Consider the following 9,728-nt stretch of genomic DNA (forward strand, 5'->3'; position numbering starts at 1 on the left):
AAGTTTTTTTTACAATGACCAAATCAGAGAAACTATGTGTAGTTTTTTTTTTACAAAGCATAAAAATGTTTTATTTAAAGCAAAACATTACCATTTTTTTAAATTATTTTTATAGTGTGAAAAATATTACAGGATGACACATTCATGTCTTTCAACCAATTTTCTTTTTTGGAAGGTAAAAAAGGGGATGGTGGTGTGGTTTCTCAGATAACCTCTGTGTCAGTGGTCGAGGCCTTCAGGTGTTCCAAAAGATTTCCTTTGGATGTATTGCCCATGATGGAAGATGCTAGGTTCAGGTCTGCCATAGCATTCATAAACAACTCCCAACCTTTAGGTGCACGTCTGCTGGGAATGGAGTGCATCTGGGTGATGGCCCTGACTAAGTCAAGGATGTTAGAACCATTAACCACTGAGCCTTTGTACACAAAAGCCACTTTATTGTTTCATGAAGAGAGATTTTTATTCTGGCCCAGCTTATTTAGCAATATGAATGCATTTTTCTCATAACGCTTATTCACATTATCCAACACCAAACAGACATTTTCCCTTTATCCAAATTGCTCTACCTCACATATGTTAGGTACCTTTTGAAACCCAGTGACGTAAAGTTTAGCCTTTTTTTTACTCAGCTTAGTCAGTCCTTTGAAGAACAGACTTCATTTCAGTATTCAGTAAGCGAGTCATGATCGTTCCTTAATTGTTCCAACTGGCGGCTGGGCACCAAGTACATTTTTTCTGTATACTCCATTACTGATTAGTCAAAAGTTCCATTATCAGAGACAAAGCAAGACTTAACAGAGGTGTGAGAAACCCTCCAGTCTGCTTCACCAGATGCTTCTTTCTTTTAAGTGAGACCCTCTTATTACAGAGAGTTTTTATAAATGTGTACATCATCACTGTGTACCAGTATTAAATTGTTTGTTTAAAATGTATACTCTGTGTGTGTGTGTGTGTGTGTATATATAACTATAGTCTTATATGTGTGTAACTATATATAATATAGTCTTTTGTCTGGTGAAAAAAATTTCCCTGGAACCTAACCCCCTCATTTACATTAATTCTTATGGGGAAATTGGATTCACTTAACATCATTTCGTTTAAAGTTGCATTTTTCAGGAACATAACTACATTAAGGGAGGAGTTACTGTAGCTCCTTATCTTTAAGACTTTAGGGTTCACATGGGGAGGGATATGCCTCTCCCTCCCCCTGCCACACACATTGGAAGAGGTGACACACACACACACACTCTCCCATACACCTCTCTCACACGAGGGGAGGTGTGGTATGACTGACCGACCCAATCCTCCTTTCCCTCAGCCCTCCACCTGCCCATGCTTGGCTGGGCCCCCGGGATGGATCTGCCTCTCCTAGTACCTGGAACCATGTGTTTCCGAGGCAACATGTGGAGGGCACACAGGGTCACATGCCCCCCCCCAGATTTCTGCCAGGGTTCCCACCAGAATGTGGCCAACAGCAGCCTTTCAGCACTGTGTGGAAGGGACGGGATCTGTTTTCAGCTGCAGGGGAGAAAGAGGTGGGGAAAGATGACCTGGCCCGCGTCTTTGCAGAGTTCATCTCTTCTCTCCCGCTCCTCTCCACTTGTCCCTTCTTGGCCACACAGTGTTGAAAGGCAGATAACACTTCCAGACTGCTGGAGGCCACAGACATAACCCAGTTGCCTCCAGCTGTAGCCTGGGAAGGAAGGGGTTAAGTCCTAATGATGCAGGGGCTTCAGGGAACCCAGCCAGAGAGGTGGCTCATCAGGGGAGGGTGCTTAGGGGATGGAGGAGTGGTTGCAGAGGACAGGAACCTGAGGGGATGAGTGAAGAGGGTTCAAAGTCCCTTCCCCAAGGACTACTATGGAGCCTGCAGGATTGGGGCATGAACAGGCTGGAAATCGCTTCCCCCATGCCACCCCAGAGCTTAGCTGGAGGGTGGAGAGGCTTCCCTGTGCCAGCGCTGTGCGGGGCTTTGGCACATGCAAAGTTTGGCCCCAGGCTGGAGGATCTTGGGCTTTCCCGGGGCTCCCACCCAGCCAGACAGTGGGGGAAGGAAGGAGCCTGCTGACCAGGCTCTTGGTGAGCTGAGAGCTTTGACCAGAGGCTGGTTCACAGTGCTCAGAGCGGGCAGCTGTCAAGCAGGGATCCTGCCAGCAGCAGCCCCCACCAGTAGAGATGGAAGGGAGACAGAAAATATGTGACAATTTGCCTGTTTTTATCAAAAAGTAGGAAAACCTGCAGGAGGGCTTAAATACAGGACTGTCCCTTTAAAAACAGGACATCTGGTCACCCTTTCTGTATTGTGTCATGCATATTCATGGTGCTGTATAAATAAAAAATAATTAAGAAATAAACCATCCTTCAGTCTGCACAGGAACAATGAGACACATACAAGTTGGGATTTGGTCTTGGCTTTCATGTATATTAACCAATTCCATTGATTTTTCAGGAAGAAGCAGTTTAAGTTACCTGTCTTAGACATGTCAGACTATCAATCAGTTGGAAAAACCATGCGGGTATGTACTAGTGATGAACAAATCCACAGAGGTTCTAAAGTTCAGTTACTACGAATCGGAAACAATTTGATAGGGAAACCAGACTTGTAAGCTCATGAGAACAGGCCCTTCTGAGACTGTGAGTATTTTGTGTGTTTGGTCACATGCCCGGAAAGAGGCCTTCCATATCTACAAATGCTGCAGCCATTGCTGGTCATCCCAGGTGGTCTCCCGAACTATCAGGTCCCTCTACTCTGTACTCATTGCTGATATATTGTTCTGGATTATAATAGGTCCCAAAAAAGTGCTCGACTGATAGCAAGTGATCAAAAAGTAGATCACAGGGAATTATAGATTGGAAGCTTAGATTATATGTGTGCATCTGATTGTGCCATCTTATCTTTGACTTTGGGTCTTCCTCTACTTTCTTGAATCCCTGCTTGAACAGTTGCAAAAACACACATTGCCTCAGGAATAGGTCAGATCATGGTCCATCTTGCCCAGTATCCTGTCTATGACTGTAACCCCTGGTAGAACTTCAGGGGGAGTGTACAGAACAGGGCACTTTCTTCCATTCCTGGTTTCTGGTACTCAGAGGTTTAGGGTCACCTGGAGCATGGGGTTGCACCCCTGGCCTTCTTGGCTAATAACTATTGATAGACCTATTCTCTGTGAATGTATCCCATTTTTGTATACTTTTGGCCATCAAAACTTCCCAGGGAAATGAGTTACAAAGATTAGCAAAGAATCCTGTGGCACCTTATAGACTAACAGATGTTTTGGAGCATGAGCTTTTGTGGGTGAATACCCACTTCGTCAGAAATTTCCACTACTTGCATCCGATGAAGTGGGTATTCACCCATGAAAGCTCATGCTCCAAAACATCTGTTAGTCAATAAGGTGCCACAGAATTCTTTGCTGCTTTTACAGATCCAGACTAACACGGCTACCCCTCTGATACTTTACAAAGTTTAGTTATGCATTGTGTGAAAAAGTATATCCTCTTATTAAATCTGCTGCCTATTAGTTTCATCAGGTGACAGTATTCTTCTAGAGCTGGATGAACAAAGAGGGTAGGGAGGAACAGGGATTTTGAAAGAAATTTGATTGTGATTTTTTTCAAAATTTCATAAAATTTTGATCAGCTCTTTATTTGATGAAAAACAAGGAATTTCATGTTCTAGTTATATGGAGCTTTGCATATGCTGGTATGAGTTTGCAAAGAGTTTGAAAAATGTGAAACTCTAATAATGTGATCCCATACAGTCACAATAAGATGCATCACTTCACTAAATTGCTGCACATTATACCAGTGGAGTTTGCTAATCAGGGCTGCCCAGAGGATTCAGGGGGTCTGGGGTCCCCCACTGCCGAAGACCAGGCACTTCGGCGATGGGTCCCGGGGTGGAAGGACCCCCACCGTGGGTCTTCGGGGCACTTCAGCGGCGGGTGCTGAAGCGGAAGGACCCATGGCCATCAAATTGCCGCCGAAGACCTGGAGTGGAAGAAGCTCCGAGGGCCAGGGCCCCGCAAGAATTGTCCAGGGCCCCCGGAGCAAGTGAAGAACCCCGCTCCAGGGGCCCTGAAAAACTCTTTTGGGGGCCCCTGCAGGGCCCGAAGCCAGGGGCAAATTTCCCCACTTGCCCTCCCCCCCTCCCGGCGGCCCTGTTGCTAATGTAGAACAAGAGGCCTGATAACCTCTCTAACTCAGTCAGTTTCAACTCCACAATACAGTCTGCCGCTCTTCATGCACACGTCAAAGATCTGACATCTATTCTTGTTTGTTCCATGGTTCTTATATCATCCTCATCATGGTAGTATCTCTGGGTCTGTCAGGCATACATTAAGCCATGTGGCTAACTTCTGCCATACATGGTTCCCCCTTCTTTCATCTTTTCCTCATGAGGAGCGCAGTGTTTTGTTTTGGTAGGGTTTGTTATTGTTATTGCTATTGTTTTGTTTTAGTTTTTTGTTTTAATTTCAATCTCTCACAAGCTCCTATATGTATGAGAGAAGGCAGGTAGAAGGAGTGTTGCATTGGAAAATGGTGAGCTTTATGATGGTCCATATTTCCTGTAGGAGTGCATTCTATAGTCTTGGACTGGCTCCCAAGAAACTTTGGTCTCCTGCACACATAAGCTTTACCCTTGCAGTGGACTGGTCCATTGTATCAGGTCACTAGAGTCAAGGGCAGCTCCAGGCACCAGCGCACCAAGCATGTGCCTGGGGCAGCAAGCCACGGGGGGCAGCTTGCCAGTCGCTGTGAGGGAGACAGTCAGGCTGCCTTTGGCGGAATGCCTGCAGGAGGTCCACCAATCCCACGGCTTCGGCGGCAATTTGGCAGTGGGTACGCCGAAGGCACGGGACTGGCAGATCACCCGCAGAAACGCTGCCGAATCTGCATGACCAGTGGACCGCCCGCAGGCATGCTGCTGAAGGCCACCTGACTGCTGCGCTTGGGGTGGCAAAAAACATAGACCCCCCCTGAGTAGAGTTGTGGACCATCATCTTCTTCCTAGAGCTGTAGATTGTCTTATAGCTATCCAGGGCTAAAACCATGGAGAGACTTAAATATAAGGACAGAGGCCCAAACATTGATTCAATAATCTATGGGAAACCAGCATAGAGAGCAGAGAAGAGGTATGATGTGCTCACAGTATCCTGTGTTACTGAGAAGACACACTGCAGAGTTGTGGACTAGTTGGAGTTTCCTTCATGCTCTGGCATGTCACACTGTTGTGGTTGAAATGGAGTGGTGACAGAAGCACATATAACTAAGTTCATTATCTGCCAGGATGGGAGGGAGTCTCCAAGCCAACTGGAGAGGACAGAAGGTGTTAATAGCAGTTATTGTTAAGTGACAGCTTGGATTCAGTGAGAAATCTTATGGCCTCACACCAGCTAACCTAAATGTGTGACAGGATCCCTGGGGTGCAGCCTGGAACTGAGCCTCCTTAACTCTCCAGCCAGAGCTGTCTCTCACAATGCTTTGCTAGTGAAAAGCAGCAAACCCCTCTGGGTGCCGTTATCACTCAGCACAGCCCTATTTGGAGCCCCCCACCCAGCTGGATTGCATGAATGCTCCCAGAACCACTCATGAATCACACAGAGACAGGTACCAGCCAAATCCCCCCAGATGCCAGCCTTGTTCCTCAGGAATACACTGTCCTGCACTGTTCAAGATGAGCAATGCAGATTTACCAATCAGTCCATCACTTCACCAATGAAAAGTGGCTATGTACCAGCCTTTGTAACCTGACAAGATTTACCAAACACTTCAGGCAAACTGACTGGTAAAGATAAACAGTAAGACAAGTTTATTGACTACAAAAGATAGAGTTCAAGTGATTATAAGTGATTGACAAAGAGTCAGAGTAAAGTCAAAAGAAAAGAAAATATAAGCACCCAGTCTGAACTCTCAAACCTATTAGAGTGGGCAACAACTAGATTCAGCAGTTTTTCTCATCCCACTGTATATTGCAGTTCATAGTACACAGGTTTCACCCAGGACACTTGGGCCAGTCCCCTCTGTTGGAGTCTTCAGTCTTCTGAATGTCCTTGTTACTAGTTTCAGCATAGGTGGGGGAAGAAGAAAGGCTAAGCATAGGGTCACTGTGTTCTGTTCTATACCCTTAGTCCCATGTTCTTGGCAAATAAAAGCCCAGGCATGTCTGGTGGGCATTGCTGAGTCCCCAGGAAAGGTGGTTGAGCAGTTCCCCTTGTGTGGCTTTGTGACAATGGTTGCTGATGGTTGTTCTACACCCACTCGGGCATTGCTTGCTTTCCTTGCTGTTGTCTCTGGGGAGCTAATACCTGGCTGATTCCTCATGTTTTAGTGATAACTGTACAATACAATCTCATAACTTCATATGCACCAATGATATACATATTTAGATAGAGCAATGACTTTTGGCTGATCGTAACCTTTCTCCTGATACCTCACATGGTCTGCTTTATATGCAATATCACAATTATATATAAATAAGGAATATAGGGATTACAGGGTGCTCCCTCAGGGTATAGAATGTCATAACATGTGCTTAACTTAAAACACCTAAGTAATTCTCTTCATGTCAATAGGTCTACCCATGTGTTAAAAATTGAGCAGATGTGATGAAAACACTGATGGAGATTAAACATTAAATATCGAGGTGTCATGTTCAGAAACTCACTTTTCTGACCATAATCAAACTTCATAGCAGTGATTATTATTATAACTATTTATTATTTGTATAACTGATTTTTTCTAAATGAATATTTTTTCTATATTCTGAACTCCCAGAGAGAGATGGATGGGAGAAAGCAGAGAGGAGACAATGTAACCTTCTGTGGTAAGACAGTTACACAAAAGACCCTATTCTCACTTCTATATTTTGATCAGCTCAATTTTTCTTGTAAAATAAAAGAGCCCCACAAGCTCTAGGGGTTTGAGGCATGTTCTGAGTATACCATTAGTCACTCAAAATTATTTCAGAGGCTCTAGCATGGGTGCAGATACTGGGGTACTGGCAGTGACATGTCCCTTGTAACTTTGTCTTATGCTGGGGACAACCCCTTTCCCAGTATCTGTAGTTTCATGCATATCTCAGGCAGTTACAACAACTTCAAACTGTAAACCAAGAACCTACCGCTTTTGGTCAAGAAAGAGATGAGAGTGGATGCACGGTAAAGCTTCATTCCAATACAATCAGTGAGAGTCTATGTACCAGGCACACCCCATTCCCCAGCTCCACCAATCACTTCTGGATAGAGATTGTCAACTTTTATTCAAATTACAAACAAAAATATGGAAACAAGCATGTTAGAAAAGCTTTTTCCATCTGACCAATTATGTAGAGCTAGGGAAGAACAAGAGGTAATTTATAGACAAGTCAACCTGATTCACTATATGTAGCACAGTAGAAATGAGTTTTTAAGAGGGACTTTGACATGGACACTGTAGTAGTTTTTCAGATGAGCTCAGCAAGATCATACTATGCATTGGGAGCTACATGGAAGAAGGCACAGAGGTGATTGTGCAAGAATTTGAAAAACATGTGGAGGATGATAGGAGCATTGGCAGAATGGAGGGGATGGAGAAATGCAAAGGCTGACATATAATGAAGTGTAGAGTTCTGTAGAGACATGTAGTTTAAATGTGATGTTCAGAGATTTGAAAGGGTCTGATCTCTATCAGAAGGAGGAAGTGGTCTGAGCAGAACACAAGGGTTCATTTTTATATGCCTTGTATTTACATCTGACTCTAGGATCCAGTACAAAGTGTGTCAGCACTATACGTAGATCCAGAGACAAAGGTGCTCAGATTCGACAGTGACGAGTTTGGTATAAGAACCTATAGCAGGGGTTGGCAACCTTTCAGAAGTGCTGTGCCGAGTCTTCATTTATTCACTCTAATTTAAGGTTTCACGTGCCAGTAATACATTTTAATATTTTTAGAAGGTCTCTTTCTATAAGTCTATAATATATAACTAAACTATTGTTGTATGTAAAGTAAATAAGGTTTTTAAAATGTTTAAGAAGCTTCATTTAGAATTAAATTAAAATGCAGAGCCCCCCGGACTGGTGGCTAGGACTGAGCAATGTGAGTGCCACTGAAAATCAGCTCATGTGCCGCCTTCGGCACACATGCCATAGGTTGCCTACCCCTGACCTATAGTGCTAGACAATGGCAGAATAGAAAGAGAGAAGTTGTGTGATCAAACCAACGGACAAAGAAGTCTAACTTAGTGATAGTATATTGAATGGACTGAAGGGTCTAATGTGTATCTTTGGGAGGCCAGAGAGGAGGATGTTGCAGTAATCAAGGCAGAATACACTGAGTTTCTGAAAAGGAACTTGGATGTAGGTTGGAGAGAAAACCACAGATCTTGGAGATGCTGAGGAGGAAGAACAAGTTGGATTTGGATCTGGCCTAGATGTGTGGGTCAAAGGAGAGAGAGGAGTCAAAAATCGCCCCCAGATTGCAGGCCTGAGTGATGGTGAGAGTGGTGGTGTTGAGAAGAGTGATAGAAAAAGAAGAGGAGAAGGTAGGGGGGAGAAGATAAGGAGTTCAGTTTTGGTCATTTTCAGTTTAAAGTGAAAAGACATCCAAGAGCACAGAGATAAGCTGGGATGTGGGATTGGATGGATGTTATTTACTCTGGGCCACTCAGCCCCAGTGTACGCTATTTTAAGGAAGGTTTGTTAACAATTGTATGAATAGATATAAGTCCTACTCATTTACTTTTATGCGTGCAATAATGGTCTGACTGTCAAACCTGTTCCCAGCAGCTGGAGATGACAACAGGAGATCAGAACTCAGAATCATCCTTGCTGGCAAAAGTGGAGCTGGGAAAAGTGCAACTGGAAACTCCATCCTTGGGGAAAGAAAATTTGAGTCCAAACTTGGGGCAAAGTCAGTAACTTTGACTTGTGAAAAGGGACAAAGGAGCTGGAATGGGAGGGAGCTTGTGGTTATTGACACACCTGCCATTTTTGATGGAAAGGTTTGTGATACAATAACCTCAAGAGAGATTGTTCGCTGTATCGCTCTCTCTGCCCCAGGCCCCCATGCTCTGGTGCTGGTGACCCAGCTGGGCCGTTTTACTGAGGAAGACAAGGACGCAGTGAAGCGAATACAGAAGATGTTTGGAGTTGAAGCCATGAGGCACATGATTGTCCTGTTCACCCGGAAAGAAGATTTAGCGGTCGGCTCACTGCATGACTACGTAAGATACTCAGAAAATAAAGATCTTAAGGGGCTGATTCAGAATTGTGGGAACCGATATTGTGCTTTTAATAACAAAGCAACTGGAGCAGAACAGGCTGAGCAGGTTTCTGAGCTGATTGAAATGATCCAGAGAATGGTTCAGGACAATGGGGGCAGATATTATGTCAGTGAGATGTATTTGTAACCTAATTTAACTGAACAAAAAGTAAGATATCTTATTGGAATAAATAAAACAAACAAGGTGAAAGTGGTGAAAGCTGCTTGTACAAAGCATAGGAAAGTTATTTGGGCTTTGGGGTTGCTGCAGTTGTTGTTGTTGTTGTTGTACTTCTCCTGACTTACATCAGTCACTAACAGCCATTACTAAAGTCTCATTGCAGCCTAACTCTACTGCTCCTCAAACCCTGCATCTCAGCTTCACAGGCACCCTCAGCGTATGCCAGTGCAGCACATTCAGACAATGTGAATAAAGCTATCAGCATTTATTCTTTACTAACAATATATATTAGATAATTTAAATATGC

General features: G+C 44.1%; 1 protein-coding gene across 1 annotated transcript; it reads left to right on the top strand.

Annotated features, from left to right (window-relative positions):
• The first annotated feature begins 8,160 nt into the window (after window positions 1-8,160).
• On the top strand, window positions 8,161-9,430 carry LOC120393782 (GTPase IMAP family member 7-like). Its single transcript, XM_039518274.1, is given in 2 exon segments — window positions 8,161-8,182; window positions 8,790-9,430. Coding segments are annotated over 2 exon segments (621 nt in total). The 3' UTR covers window positions 9,389-9,430.
• Window positions 9,431-9,728: the final 298 nt, after the last annotated feature.

Source organism: Mauremys reevesii, unplaced genomic scaffold, assembly GCF_016161935.1.
Source record: "Mauremys reevesii isolate NIE-2019 unplaced genomic scaffold, ASM1616193v1 Contig3, whole genome shotgun sequence".
NCBI lineage: Eukaryota > Metazoa > Chordata > Testudines > Geoemydidae > Mauremys > Mauremys reevesii.